The sequence below is a fragment of the Elephas maximus genome, chromosome 17 (assembly GCF_024166365.1).
Source record: "Elephas maximus indicus isolate mEleMax1 chromosome 17, mEleMax1 primary haplotype, whole genome shotgun sequence".
NCBI classification, from domain to species: Eukaryota; Metazoa; Chordata; class Mammalia; order Proboscidea; family Elephantidae; genus Elephas; species Elephas maximus.
The window spans coordinates 11589512-11605084 of record NC_064835.1 but is presented as its reverse complement, the minus strand read 5'-3'; the positions used below and the strand labels follow the sequence as shown (position 1 = coordinate 11605084).

General features: G+C 47.1%; 1 protein-coding gene across 6 annotated transcripts; it reads right to left on the bottom strand.

Moving 5' to 3' along the window:
- Positions 1 to 237: 237 nt before the first annotated feature.
- On the bottom strand, positions 238 to 11882 carry HINFP (histone H4 transcription factor). 6 transcript variants are annotated; one of them, XM_049857262.1, is made up of 11 exons: positions 11459 to 11487; positions 6866 to 6924; positions 5898 to 6085; positions 4227 to 4456; positions 3859 to 3970; positions 3525 to 3677; positions 2922 to 2999; positions 2716 to 2836; positions 2495 to 2633; positions 2276 to 2400; positions 238 to 1748 (listed from the first exon to the last, which is right to left on the bottom strand). In XM_049857262.1, the coding sequence occupies exons 3-11, from the start codon at positions 6073 to 6075 to the stop codon at positions 1334 to 1336; spliced, it is 1551 nt and encodes a 516-aa protein (XP_049713219.1). In that variant the 5' UTR covers positions 6076 to 6085; positions 6866 to 6924; positions 11459 to 11487; the 3' UTR covers positions 238 to 1333. The 6 variants fall into 6 exon arrangements, with proteins under 6 accessions (XP_049713219.1, XP_049713216.1, XP_049713215.1 ...); XM_049857259.1 differs by lacking the exon at positions 6866 to 6924 and having other exon boundaries at positions 11459 to 11878; XM_049857258.1 differs by adding an exon at positions 11780 to 11878 and having other exon boundaries at positions 5898 to 11670.
- Between the last annotated feature and the right edge of the window lie 3691 nt (positions 11883 to 15573).

Genomic DNA, 15573 nt, shown 5'->3' with positions numbered 1-15573 from the left:
GCTACAGGAATTCAGGCAAGAAATCACAAGGGCTTTCAGGTTATGTCAATGTGGATGTCTTAGTTTGCCGCCACAAAAGCCCCTTCAAGAGATAGCGGTATGTTCTCAACAACAAAATAAATAAAACTTTAAAAAGAGAGAGAGAGAGATGGTGATATGGAGGAGCCTGGAAACATGAATTAAAATTGTTCTACAAGTCAAGCCACTCATTTCCAGGCTCACTTCCCTGGGATCTTGCACTAATTTCACCATCCATGCCCTGCCCCTCTACTGAACAAGTATAGCCAGCCCTTCTTCCCCTAAACAGGCCACCAAATAGATGAGGACAGAGGCTTCTCTTGTCATGGAATGTCCTCCAACCCACCCTCCACCCCTGCTTCCTTCTCAGCCCACAGCACCACAGGTAAGGAACGCTGACCCTAAAGGCAGAGTTCTAATCAAGATCCTATCCCCTTCTTTGATACTCAGAGGGTGTGGCCATGGTCAGCTGCTCTGTCTTCTTGGGTGAGCCCACTCTTGTCCATTCTACACTGCTGTTACTGCCCACATGTGGCCAAATGCCTGGGACCTCCCTGGAGATGGCAGATGCTCCGAGAAGACATGAAGTCACAGCAAAAGAGGGGCAGGGATCAAGAAGACAGTTGAAAACAAAACCAAAAAAGCCTAGTCACTGAAAAGCGAAGAAGCCTAATCATTCAACTCTACTCCTGGGTGGCTGTATCTCCTCACTACCTAGTTAAATGCCACCAAACGTAAGGAAGAAGAAATGAGTAACAGCTCAAGTGTTTCTTTTATTACCAAAAAACAATTGCTACACACATACTCAGTGCCTCCAATCCCCTCCCTGAGGATAACCGTGAAACTCCTTGGGGTTGCTGGAAGAACGCTTAAGAAGGAAACGGCTGTCTGGTTCTCAATGCCTTGGCTGGTTGCAAGGAAAGGGCCCTTGTAGGGCAGTTACAGGTCATCCCTGGGCCTATGTACCCCTAAAGATGGCAGTGAGGGTGGGTTCACTAAGGATTTTAATTACTGTCCAGCATGTGTAGGGGGTTTATGGTTAAGCCTGATAATATCTCCTCTAACCAAGAATACACACAGCCATGATGTCTCCCTTATAGAATCTAAACTCCTCAGGATCCCCACAAGATGTGGTCTGGCAGCAAAATAAGTCCCTAGTCAGAAGAATAATTCAAGCCCAGTCCAGACTGGAAGGATGCTGCTCCCAGCACCACTCCGAGAGGCATCCATTGACGAGAGCTGCCCATTAGGTATGCTGCCACCACCTGGCCCAAACCTCGAGGCCTGAGGTAGGAATGGTCAGGCTCTGTAGCCTTCACACCATCTGGACCTTGGGCTCCTCAGCTGTTCCCTGAAGTTTTTCCATGATGCCCACCGAGGGTAGCTCAGTGGGAGGGGGAGGCTCTCCTGGGGCTTCAGACAGCACATAGTAGACAATCTCTCGCTGACCTTCGGCATTGGTCTGATTCACCACATGGATGACAGGGCTAGGAGTGTCCTGAGGGGCTGAGAGGGCTGTCATCGCACCACCCCCACCCTCTTCAGCCTCTTCCTCAGGTCCTGGCTCCCCTGGCACTGTTTCTAGAAGGATGCCCTGCAGGCTGCTCTCATTCACCGAAGCCCCCAGGCCCGAGTCCTCTTGCGGCTGCCGTAGCAGTTGCTGAGTCAGCTCTACACTCTCATAGCGAACCAGCTGCAGCCGCATGTAGCCATCTTCATGCTCCTTGTACCTGGTGAAGCAGGAGCATAACGGCTAGTAAACACAGGCAGAGGGAGGCTAAAATGGCCTGAAGATGGCAAGGTAAGGGACAAAGGTGAGGAGTGGTAGAAGTCCTAGGATTCTAAGTGATGGGAGTTGAAGACCAAAAAGGTTTTTATTGAATATGCAGAAGAAAAGGCAGGATAGAAAGATCATTAATCAAAATAGAAGATTCTATGTAGAAACGCAACCCAAATAGAGAGAGAGAGAGAGAGTTATGACGGTGGGGGTGTCAAGGAAGGATTTATGAAAAGGCCATGAAGCTAAGCATCAGGTTCTAGTTCTGGCTACAGGACTTTTAGCCCCATTTACTGACAGTGCCTCGGGTTCAAAAATCAGAAAAATAATCCTTGCCCCACCACTATTCTCAGGGTTGAGTCTAGATGGAGATGGTAGACATCAAAGCACCATCCAGTTTAAAGTTTCTGACTTGCTGAAAAGGTACAGGAGAAAAACGTGTGTGAACTTGAGGGGAGGGGAGAGGGTTGAGACACATACCGAAAACGGGGGTGCCCTGAGGGCCATTTGAACTGGTGCTTCTTGCGAAGGTGCACAGTGAGGTTGTTGCCCCGGGTGAAGCATTTGTCACACACATGACATTTGTACCTTGGCTCTGAGTCTCCCTGATGGGAAGAGGAGGGACAGGTGAGGCTGGCTCTTCACCCTGGGCTCCCCCACACTTCTGCGAATCATTCCTCGTCACCCAGCCCCACTCACTTCATGTACTTTGCGGAAATGGGATTTGATGGAGCACAGGGATCGGGCACTGAAGTTGCAGCTCTCAAAATCACACCTATAGGCTGGCTCCTTGCTATGGGTATCTAGGTGCTTCCGAAGGTCAATCAGGTTCTTGCAGCTGCCAGGAGAGGACAGGTGGGGTTGGAGGGCATGGGGGACCTTGGAACACAGGCTGTCTCCTGGCCTCTGGTTCCCCTTACCTGTAGTCACAATAGTCACATTTAAAGGGCCGGTCCTCACTGTGGCGAAAGCGCATGTGGTTGCGAAGGGAGGAAGGCAGCGGGCAAGTCATGTCACACAGAGGGCACTTATAGTGATTCACTGAGGAGAAGAGAGAAGGCTGTGCTTGGAGGGCTCATGGAACCATGGAGGGTGTGCAAGGAGGCTGGGGTGGCAGGATACTCACCGTGATTACGCATGTGGTCTCGCAACAGCCGCTCCGTGGCGAATCTCTTGGAACAGTGAGAGCACTGGAAGCGTTGCTCTGAGGCAGGTAGAAGAAAGAGATGGCTGTGGGGGATGGGGGGAAGCACAAGGAGAAAAGACAGCCAGGGAGAGGACAACCTTCCCAGGCAGAAGTGAACCGCCCAGGAAGAAAAAGGGAGGTCAGAGAGCTATGGATGGCCATAGAATTATGGAAAGGGCATGGGGCTAAGAGTCAAGAACCTCAGAACCCCCACTTCAGCACTTAGTAGCTGTGTGATCACAAATAAGTGACTTAACCTCTCTGAGCCTCAGTTTTATCATCTGCAAAAATGGGGATAAGAAACCTACCTCATATGACTGCTATAAGGATTAACTGAGATAATATGGCACAGAGTAGATTCTGAATAAAAACATCCAATGAACCTGAATCAGCAGGAAGACTGTGGGAGGTGGCCGACCCCTAAAGGTAGATGCAGCCAAGTGGCAGATACCCTGAGTAGCCACCTCCCCTGGAAACATGTTCCCGACCCCCACCGCAAGCAGGACAGTCTGCACCCACGCCCCTCCTTCTCTGATTACTTACGATCCAATGAGGTCTGACGACGGATGTGATCTAAGAACTTTGTGTTGTTGGCAAACATGCCTCCACATGTGGGGCAGGCCACCACCTTCTCCTGGGTGTGGCTGCGGAGGTGCTCTCGAAGCTTACAGCGGTCCTTGAAGGTACAGGTACACCCTGGGAAGGAAGACCCAGTCAGGATTCAGCTATAAACCCCCAGAATAGGCTCTAGTACCCCCAAGCCTCCCCAGCCAGAAGCCAACTTTGACCTTCAGAACTGGTCCCATCCCTGGCTGCCCTAGTACCTTAGCACCCCTAGGGTTTCCTCCAGAGGCCAGAAGTTAAGGAGTGGCCCTACCTTTCCAGCCACACAGCACCACATGGTTGTCCTTGCCAACAGCTTGGTATTCACAGCACAGACTGTGCGCTTCCACGTGCCGATAGAACCACTCGGGATTGTCGAAGGAGCTCTGTGCCAGGGCAACTTGGTTAAGGACCGAGGGTAGCTGGAGGGACTCTTATCCCTATGTGTCCAAAGGGGCTTCTTGGCTCTCTCCCAAATTAACTGGGTGGGGATGGAATGTCTGAGGGAGGGGGCTGTATAGAAATAGAGGAGAAGTACTAGCAGGACTCTTGGGGATACAAGGCATCCCTGAAAGGGTCCAGGCATCCTGAGTTAAGACCCCCAACTTCTACCCCTACTACTGGCACTGCTTGCCTACTGACCTCACAATGCTCCCACAGACACAGAAAGTGGTCAGGGACGTCAGGGATGACATTCCGGCTCTGGAAGTCCAGGATGCAGGGGCTGAGGTCAGCCTGGCTTTGCAAGGCCTGCAGCCCCCACTGTTTCAGCTTGGTGTGGTAGCAGTGGAAGTAGACATGGCGGATGAGGTCAGCAGAACTGTCCAGAGAACAAAAGCCACATTCCTGCCACAAGCAGGAGAATTCTTCCTCTGCAGAAGAAGGTTGAGAAGGAAGAGCTTGGTACTTTCCAAGCCTCAGCGTTCCTTCCACCTGCGCACTTAACAGGGAGTAAGGGAGGCCTGGCTCTGATCAAATTACCAGGACTTCATTCAGCAAATACCGGTATTCAAGGAAATGCCAGGCACTGGGGATATGACAATGAACACAGAGTCCCATTTCTTGCCCTCATGTAGCTGTCAGTCAGGGAAAAAGAACATTAACCAAATAATCACATTCATAAATATAAAACTGTATCCAGTGCTATGAAGGAGGGGAGTACATGATGTTACAAAAGTATTAAACAGAGGTAATTTGATCACACACACACAGAGATCAAAAAGAATGTTCACAAAAGTTGGAAACTGTCCCTGTGTCCTTGAGACCTGAAGGATAAGCAGTTGTAAACTTGGTGAAGAAGAGTGTCGTCTGGGCTGAGATAACAGTGCATGCAAAGGCCCAGTGGCAGGAACTCAGGTGGCAAGTGTGGCTGGCATGTACTACCTCTGGCTCAGGGCTTCTACTGTTCCCCGAGAAAGGCACTACCTCCCAACATGGGACACTCTCCACTCCTCCCTGTGAGATCAAGAGTTCTCCTTCCATCCCCAGGAAGGTCCCACTGACCAATCTAATCCACTTCCTTTCTCTCATGAATCCTTCTCCAAGCATCATATTTTCAATGTTTTATAGGAATTTACCTGTTTTGAAAAATTAAGTGCTTTAAAAACACATAATCACTCCCTGATTTCACTTTTGTATAAATATTATTTGACTTTCGAAACTTATAATTCATACTCACTAGACTTAAAACAGAATTGAGGGTAAGGGACGGAGAGCTCCTTTCACACTTTCTATAGATCAGAGTTTCTCAAACTGTGACCCATTAGTGGGTGATGAAATTAATTTAGCGAACTGCAACCCCCCCCTTTTTTTTTTTTAATGAAAAAGAACAGAAGTTTCAAAGATCATGGAATAAGTATTGCTTCAAGTATTTTTTTTTCTGTAACTTTTGTGTACCAGGTCACAATATAAAATGTATTCCTAACCAGGGTAACGGTTAAAAAAACAAAAAAAAAGTTGGGGAAACACTACCAGACAGTGCAAAATGCAGGCTTCCAAAAGCTTGTACGGAATGATCCTTTTTTGCTGTTTTCAAAAATAAAATAATATTTATTATCTTAGATATGTATACACATGCAGAAAGAGGTCAAAAACGACGTTCACTAAAGTATTGCTCGTAATTGCCTCTTAATGGTAGGATGGCAGATTCATTCCTTACATCCTTGTTGGCTAAGTTTTCTACAAGTCTACAATGTTTTTACGAACGACAACAACAAACCACAATTAGGAAAATAAACCACTACCATTATCACAGGCTGCCTTCACTCTGGGAGAGGAAGTCAGATTTGCCCTTCCCCAATCCTGCTCCCTTACCGAGGGGGTCCTCCTCCTCCTCCTCTTCCTCCACCTGGGAGCTGTGCAGGTGCTGCTGCAGGTGCTGAGTGACGTGCTCACAGAACTCCTCCATGGCCGAGCACACAAAGGAGCAGGACCCCCACTCACACTGCAGCCCCAGGTTCTCCTTTCGGGGAACTTTCCCAGGGGGCGGCATGGCCTTCGCCCTAGAGCAAGAAGAAGAAATCCACAGCTGCAAGGATTCCACCCGAGTCCCGCTGCAAGTCAAGAGCCAGGGCAGCAGCCTGCCTAGAATCGGCAGGCGTTTTTCCAATAACCCTAAGGACCGAGTACTTTTTTGTAAAAGTGAAGTAGCAGTTCCTCAAACTCCTGGAAGTTGTCTGGTGTTCTTGGGAAGAGAGAACAAAAACTAACATTATTAAGCATGTGCCAGGCACTGAGCGAGGCACTTTACCAGACATTTTCTCATTAAGCTTCAGAGCAACGCCACCCAGAAGGAATTATTTCTGTGGCAGGCAGTACAGTGCTGAGGTTCAGAGAGATGGCTTTGGAGAGGAACCCAAGTTCAAATCCCTGCTCCACTGTCCCTCATCTACTAACTGTGTGACTCGGCCAAGTCCCTTAACCCTTCTACTCCTAAACTTCCTCATCTGCAAAAACGGGGATGACAACTCTTTATGTTTTTAATTTCACACTTACTATATGCCAACCACCATACTAAGGGCCTTGCTTAATTATGTTGTTTAATCCCCAACACTACCCTATCAGGCACGCATTATTTTTAACCCAGTTAAAGACGTTAACCAACCTGCCTAGGGCCACACGCTAGTGGTGTAGCACGGTCAGGTCTGGACAACTCAAAGTCTATATTCTTTCTACTCTACACAGCCTACGTATTTGCCCAGAAGCCCCTTATTTCTTACTGCTTCCTGTCATAACTCCCCTGCCAAACTGTCAAAGTGCCACACAATCAGTCTTTGCCTTACCTGGCCAGTTGTTTATTCCACCACTCCCCGAATACACTCTGGACGAAAAGGTAGATTACCTTGGAACAAAAGCTCCATGAATGCAGAGATCATAGCTGTCTACCTTATACTGCATCTCTGGTGCCTATAGAGCGCTTCCAAAAAACCAGACCTGTTGCCATCCAGTCGATTCCAACTCATAGTAACCCTATAGGACAGGGTAGAACTGCCCTATAGCGTTTCCAAGGAGCAGCTGGTGAACTTGAACTGCCGACCTTTTGGTTAGTAGCCAAGCTTTTAAGTACTGTGCCACCAGGGCTCCATACAGTGCTTAGGCATGTAAAAAAAACTTGCTGAAGAAAGCTGAATGAAAAACTAAAAGGTCTCAATTTTTAACATGCATACAAATGCAGATCCCCACAGCCCCTCCCCTGGACCGCCAGATTGAGGAAGGCTGGGGTCAAGCCTAGAAATCTGCCTGTTTAACTCAGCACCGATGTAGTTCTGATGCAGGCAGTTCCAAGAGCATGCTTTGAGGAACACTGGAATAAAAGAAGAGTTTCCCTCATTAAAACAAAACACAGAGCAGCAGAGGATGACTGCAAGCAAAAGTTCTGGGGGGAGAGAGGGGACACTAAGAAGCCCTGACTCTGTCCCCTAAGTGTCAGTTTCTTCTTGGGGATTCTCACTGACTCCTGCTATCCCTACTATAGTGATCCCTGGAAGAGGGTGGAGCACTGCTCCCTTCGGCCCACCCCAGACATACCAAAACCAAACCCATTACCATCTAGTCAATTCTGACTCACAGTGACCCTATAAGACAGAGGAAAACTGTCCCAGAGAGTTTCCAAGGAGCGCCTGGTGAATTCGAACTGCTGACCTTTTGGTTAGCAGTTGTAGCTCTTAACACTGCACCACTGGGGTTTTCTAAGACAGACAGGAACTCTGAAAAAGGCCTCTACTAAATACTGAAAGGGAAAAAAATCCAGAAAATACAACAACTATAATATCCGCGCCTACGAGTACAGGCTTTTGAACCTACTATACCTAAGTGCGGGGCACAGTGGTTAAGAGCTACCAAAAGGCTAGGAGTTCAAATCCACCAACCACTCCTTGGAAACCCTATGGGGCAGTTCTACTTTGTCCTAAAGGATCACTGTCTTAGTCATCTAGCGCTGCTATAACAGAAATACCACAAGAGGATAGCTTTAACAAAGAGAAATTTATTTTCTTACAGTCTAGTAGGCTACAAGTTCAAATTTAGGGCATCAGCCCCAGGGGAAGGCTTTTTTTGTTGGCTCTGGAGGAAGGTCCTTGTCATCAATCTTCCCTTGGTCTGGAAGCTTCTCAGCGCAGGAACCTCCAGTCCAAAGGATGTGCTCTGCTCCAGGCACTGCTTTCTTGGTGGTATGAGGTCCCCTTGTCTTTCTGCCCACTTCACTCTTTTATATCCCAAAAGAAATTGGCTCAAGACACAATCCAATCTTGCAAATTGAGTCCTGCCTCATTAATACAACTGCTGCCTAGCCCCCCTCATTAACATCAGAGAGGCAGGATTTACAACACAAAGGAAAATCACATCAGATGACAAAATGGTGGACAATCACACAATACTGGGAATAATGGCCCAGCCAAATTGATATACATACTTTTGGGGGACACAATTCAATCCATGACAGTTGCTATGAGTTGGAATGGACTCGACGGCAATGTGTAATACCTAAGTACTGACCACAAAAACCCCTCTTCAATCCTTAGCCTTTCCCCTCCTTAGAGTCCCAGTCACACTTGACACTCTGGGGTGTACACTGGTTCGCTAGGCGCCCCCTAGACCAACAGAGAAGTCCTATTAGGAGACAACGTAGACTACTTTTATGATGTTTGGCTAGGAAAAGTAGGGAAAGCCTTCCCAAGCCAGAAATAAAATCCCAAACCTCCTCTGACTCCTACTACCTTCACGATCAAGTCCACTTAGTATGGCAATGCAAGGCCCTTCTCAAAGGGGCCTCACTGCAGGGCTCTGAACCGGTTCATTCCAGTTCAAACCCATGCTGCGCGAATTTGCATTTCTGCCTCAGATATACTGAATCTGAATCTACATTTTAACAAATCCCCAGGTGATTCCTTCGTATAATAAATTTTGAGAACCACTGCTCTACTAGTGGCTCTCAGACTTGGTCCCTAACCAGCAGCATTAGCATCACCTGGGAACCTGTTGGAAATTTAAATTCTCAGCAGGAGGTTCCGTTCCACAGGGTCTGGATAAAAAAGTTAACATGTACTGAGGGCCTACTGTGTGTCACTCCTGTGATGAGTCCTCAGCACACTGTATCTCATTTGGTATAAAGGTGTTCCAATCCCAATACAAAGCTCACGCTCTTTGCCCCACACCATGCTGCTTCTCTGGTTTCCTCTCTGATTCAATCATCCCTGTCCCTAAACACACTAAACCCAAAACCCATTGCTGTCAAGTCAATTCTGACTCATAGCAACCCTATAGGACAGAGCAGAACTGTCCCATAGGGTTTCCAAGGAGCAGCTGGTGGATTCAAACTGCTGACCTTTTGGTTAGCAGCTGAGCTCTTAACCACTGCGTCACCAGGGCTCCACTACATTCTTCTAAAATTCTCTGACAAAGCAACTCACACTTCAAGCCCAAATGTCCCCTTCTTGGCCACCTCTTTCCCAGTTCACCCAGGCAGAGCTGGAATATCCCACCTCCTGCCTCCACAGCACTCTGTACACACCCGCATTGTTACAATCCAATGGAATGTCTGTTTCCCCTAGACTAGGAAATTCTCAGTCTCTGTCAACACAGAGCTCTGTACACCCTGGATGTCCAATAAATACCAGGATATGATCACATTCCAGAAGACTTGCTAAACTACCCTACACCTCGGTGATTACTCTTGCTCCTTTGGCTGGCATAGCTGACACCATAAAATCTCACCTCTAATTTTATGTTGCCCAGGGTCACTCATGGTCATTTTATGTGTTCCATTCTCGTCTACCCAACTGCAGTATAAGCTGCTTCTGGGTAGACACCCTAGCACACCTGTCTGCATTCCTATACTGTGCCAAACATAACGCTGAGTACAAATATCCTAGATGCATCCCTGTTATCAGACTGTGGGTAAGACTCACGAGGCAGGCCAATTAGACATCTAGAATGACCTGAAACTTAGGCAAAGCTCCCTGACTCCTTCTTTCACTGTCTCCCAACTTTCTTTAATTCCTCTCCTTGTGCCTGCTTGTTTCAACCCTGCAGAGCTGTTGGAGCAGAATGACTACAGGGCCATCGTTCCACTTTCTGTAGGCAGAGAAAGCAAATGAGGCAATTTGTGCACTGGTAAGGGCACGGGGCCAGCTGTCTCTGTTCAAGTCTCCTATCTCAATGATTTTGTTCTGCCTAAAATAATCTAACATCTATTAAGTGTTTACTACATGCCAAGCACTGCTCCAAGAGTTTTACACTTATGAAAACTCACGAATGCAACAACCCTATTGAGGTTGTTGTTAGCGGCCATGGTGTGAGTCCTCAGCTCATGCCAACCCCACGCACGATGGAACAAAACGTTGCCCGGTCCTGTGCCATCCCCATGATCGGCTGCAGAGTAAGTACCATTTATTATCTCCATTTTACAAATGAGAAAATGGGCTCAGAGTGTTAAGTGATTCACCCAAGGTTACAACGCTAGGAAGTGATGGAGACAGAATTCAAACCCAGGCAGTCTGGCTCCCTTTTAATTCCTATAACTGTCTGTCTTACCTGTTCTTGTCTGACTTTCTCCTTCCCATAGTCGTCATATCTGTATACACAATAACCAGAACACGTTTTATGAATTAATTATTTTGTCAGTTTCTCGAATTAAGCTGTGGGCTGGCCTGTCCCTTGTTCAGGTCTATCCACGGGGCCAGCACACATCTAATGTGAGCTCTTTAATGTTTAAGTAAATCTGTAACTTACTACTTTATTTCAGACAAATCACTTAGCTTCTCTGAACCTGTTTCAGAAATGTAAACTGGGATGCCAACATCACAGCCACAAGTGACCGGATTCCGCACAGTTAGACAGACAGCTCCAACATTTATTAGCTACCTGACTTTGAGCAAATCACTTCAGCCTCAATTTCCCCAACGTGGCATAGGAAAAATTATAACTACCTCGATGAATTGATTTAAGGATTAAAATAGATAATCGATATTAAAATACCTAGCATAATACATGGCTAGAACTCAACAAGTGTACCTTTGCTTCTAAGAATTAGATGACCTAAGCACCAACTCTGCAAAAAAAGTCAACAAAAGTGCAACCTAAGGGATTTCCAACACTTATTTTCATCAAGAGTCAAAAGTAAGAAACAGCAAATACCTAAAAGGGAGCATACACTGTAACGGGAGACACCGAATGGACCCTGAACAGTATTCGAGAAAAAGAGGGGACCCGGGTCCTGAAACGCCTAAGCACTCACAACTTGGCCCAAGAGGTAAGACTCCGAAGCGTGAAGACAATGACCAAAACAAAGCGCCCGAAGAGGGAGATCAGGAAGAGAAATCCCCGAGGGCAGACGAAACACAGAAGGCTGCCCCTACGCGGTGGGGCTCGGGCCAAACCTTGAGGCACAGTCGGAATTCGAAGGAGCCCGTCCGGGCGGGTGAAGCTTCTCACTTCCAGCCCCGCGGGCTTCCGGAACCCTTCCCTCTGAGGCGTTGCGGTGCCCGCGTCTCGGCTACACCTAAGCGCCCAGACGAGAAGCCAGAGAGGTTCGATTCGCGGTTGGGGCACGGGGGCACTACGGGCGCCGGGACAGACAAGCGTGGCCGTGCTGCAAGAGGAAGCTTAGCCGAGGCGACTCCCGAAGAGCCTGACCTTCTGCAGCCGCCACAGAGCGAGCCCCCGACTGCGACCCAGCCAACCCGAGAGCCCCGGCTTACCGTCCCTCCCCTCGCAGGTCGCTCCAGCTCTCTTTCCACCTAGTACCATCTCCGGAGAGGGAGCTTGAGCGACGGCCAGCGACAGCCAATCGCCGCTCCCCGAGCCAACTAGCAGCCAATCGCCGCTGCGCCTGACGGAACCCGTGCGCTACCAAAACACGGAAGGGGCGGCCACGGCGTCCGGGGCGGGAGTACGTAGCCGCGGGATGCGTGAAAAGGTGGCGTTTGCCGGCGTGGCAGTGCTCCAAAAGATGCAGAGGCAGGGATCTCACGAGCCTGAATTCCCTCGACTGCGCAGACTCGGTGCACAGGGTCCAGTGGGTATTCGCCGATCTCAGGCTGAGCGCCGAACAGGGTCTCCCTCCTGTGGCTTCCTGCGTTAGTTAGCTGGCGGCGTGGTCTGCAAGGAGAAAGGCGTGGGACGTTTGGCGCCCAACGTTGCCAGCCCCGCTCCGCCCTAACTGGGGGTCTTACCTCTATTATTCACCCAGTCGTTCTCCTTGTCTCTTAAATATCGATTTTCCTATGCAGTCTTCTTTAACCCCCAAACCTCTGCTCTTATGTTCCCCAGGCTCAGTAAACGACCCTGGCATCCGGCATCCACCCACTCGTTCAAGTCAGAAACCTAGAGTCATACCTGATTCCTCCCTCACCTGTCACATGAATCTATTGCCAAGTTCTGTGGGTTCTTCCTCCTTAAACACAGAATTTCTCAAGTCCATGCATTTTTCCTTATCTTCACCCGCCCACGCAAGGCCATCCGGATTTCTACGCCTGTCCCACTGGGTGCACTCTGCCTCCGTCCAAACCGTTCTCCACTGAACACTCAGTGATCTTTACAAGATGCAGATCAGATCAAGTCACCACTCTGCCTTAACTCAAAGGCATTCTGTTGCCCTCTAGTTAAAGCCTCAAAACCTTGCAAAGGCTTTCAAGGTCGTTTAGCACTCGGGCCCTGCCTACTTCTCCAGTTTACCTAGAGTCCTTCTTCCCCTCACTTCCTGTGCTCCATCCCCGTATTTCTTTCAGTTTATCCATCACACCAAGCCCTCTCTTACCTCTCGTTCCGCGTACTTACTGTTTCCTCTGCCTGGATTAACATTCCCCTTCTCCTCCCACATTTATTTGCCTGGCTGATTCCTACTCATTCTGAACTGAATTTAGATGTCTCCCCCGCCCCCCAGTCTTTTTTAACATCCTTTTCCTGCTTTTCTCCCATTATAGCTCTATCACATAGTATTTGTTTTCTTGTCTGCATTCTTCACTAGACTATGTTCAGTGAGGGAGGGCAGAGGTCCTATCTATATTCTTCATCTTCACAGCCTCTCAGCCTAGGGGCTGAAACTCAGGGTTAAAGACATATTTGTTAAATGAATTATGTACCCTAGTCAAGTTCATTAGGTTTGATATTTATTTTACTCCTTTACATGTTTCTTTATTTTCTAACTTAGCTATATAAATTTCGTAATCAGAACACACATTAACTAGTCAATATAAATGTATTTAAAGATGCCATTGAAAATAGTAAGATCATGCAATCGGAAATTTGTGCATGAATTTTGCTATCAATTACTGTGAATTATAGCTTGGCCCTTATTAAAAATAGGGATTTTAAAATATAATTCAAAAGTAACATAAAATATATTTTATCAACTTTATGCATTCGAAGTGCATAGTTATAGTACGCTTCACAAATGCCAAGCTTATCTTAATTCAGATTTATACCACTGATGATGACTCTCAGTGTTAATTTAGCAGTTTCATGAAAAAAAGTTCATTCACAGAGCTGTGTAGACTCAAAGACATCTTACAGAGCAAAACTTTATAGCAGGAGGGGAGAAAAAAAGCTGGTAATGGGGAACCCAAACTTGAGAAGGGGCATGTCGTGGGCCTGGCAACCAGTGTCCCAAAACAATATGTGTATTAATTGTTTTATGAGAAACTAGTTTGTAAATCTTTATCTAAAGTAGAAAAAAAAAAAAACTTTCAGGATAGCTCTGGGATTTATATGTTTCCAAAATTTGAGGCAATGCCTTACTGCTGTCTAACCACAAAAAAAAAAAAAAAAAAGCCGCCAAGTCAATTCCAACTCATAGCGACCCTATAGGACAGAGCAGAACTCCCCCACAGGGTTTCCAAGGAGCAGCTGGTGGATTCAGAGTGCTGATCTTTTGGTTAGCAGCTGAGCTCTTAACCACTGCACCACCAGCTTCAGTTATAAGTGCAGCTGTCTAGCATAGTTTATTTTCATCTCAATCTACTTCTCTTGAAAACAAGCCACAATTTTGGCTTGATAATCCATTTTTCTTCAAAAGTTACCACAGAAACTTAAAGCATAATTCATATTCATCAAAAGCATGGATCTCTTCTAAAAGGGTAAAATGGATAAAGTTGATGAAACTGTGTTTTGTGTTTCTTTTGGATTCAATTTTTAAATGCCTATTTTTGAAAACTGATCAGGCTCTTCTTCACTGCAAAATATGTGATTCCATCGAGCTCTGGGCAGCTCAGCCCTGGAAGCTGAGTACAATTTCCAGTTCCACTCAATCCACAGGTCCTGTGGGAATCTGCCCTCCCTTTAACAAAAGCTTCTTGTGCAATTTCAAGTCCATTGTGTTTTGTTGTCATATTGGTAAACAAACAAACTGGTCCTTTGTGAACCACTAAAAGTTGCATTTCCTAGGGGAAAACAGCTTGTGAAATCTCATTGAGTTTTCATGACCTAGAGTCAGGCGTTTCACTATACAAAAATTAAATGGCCATACTCTACTGCTCCTTCCAAAAATCCCATATCCTGTTGGCTGGTGTGGACATAAGCATGGGAATATTAACAGTTCCATCCTGTCTACCCAAAGGCATGTGCCCTGTGCCCCCTATGATGTAGATGAGTCATAGAATGTTAGGGCTGGCTGTGACCTGAATGATCACCTAGGCCACTCTTCATTTTAGAGAGTAGGAAGCTAAGGCCCAGAAAAGAGAAGTGGTCTACTCAAGGTCACTCAGTGTGCTTGTGGCAGACCCAGGGTTCCTGTCTCCTGGTCCTGTGCTCTGCCCCTGATATCCTGCAGCAGCTTATCTGGTCTGTGTGCTTTGTAAGGTCCCAGAAAACAGGAACTGGGGACATACAGTTTGCTAGTATCTATAACTCTTTGCCACTTGTCCCTGTTTACAAGTGAAAGACTTTTTATGATGATGAAAGACTTCCCCCTCCTATCTGTCTTTTCTGGGGCACTAGCTAACATTCAAAAAAACCAAAAATCCATTGTCATTGAGTTGATTCCAACTCACAGTCACCGTATAGGACAGAGCAGAACTGCCCATAGCGTTTCCAAGGAGCAGCTAGTGGATTTGAACTGACGACCTTTTGGTTAGCAGCCAAGTTCTTAACCACTGCGCCACCAAGACTCCAACACTTACTCAGCGCTGACTATATGCCCGCAGAGTTCTAAGCACTTTATGTTTACTTCTCTCCCATAACCAAATGAGAAAACTATTATCATAGTTCCCATTTTACAGATGAAAAAACTAAGGCACTCAGATGTTACATCACCTGCCTAAGATCACACAGATAATTAGTGGTGCTGGGACTCAAAGCCAGGCAGTCTAGTCCCATCGTCCATGCTCTGGATTACACTATTACATTCTGGAAGGAGGAACCCGTTCAAGAAAGAGGAGTGAAGATACTGTACTAGCCGACTGACTTTTTTCTCTGGTTGACGTTTTGACTACAAGTTCATCCTTCAGAGACTTTTCTCTCTCTCCCATCCTCTCTCTACATGTCCTGTCTTCCCTGT

Coding starts and splice junctions, on each gene's coding strand:
- HINFP (XM_049857259.1), bottom strand. CDS start 6,075: ATGCCGCCCCCTGGGAAAGTTCCCCGAAAGGAGAACCTGGGGCTGCAG. Junction 2,634..2,715: donor TGTGACTATTGTGACTACAG/GTAAGGGGAACC, acceptor CTCTCCTGGCAG/CTGCAAGAACCTGATTGACC. Junction 2,401..2,494: donor ATTTCCGCAAAGTACATGAA/GTGAGTGGGGCT, acceptor TCTTCCCATCAG/GGAGACTCAGAGCCAAGGTA.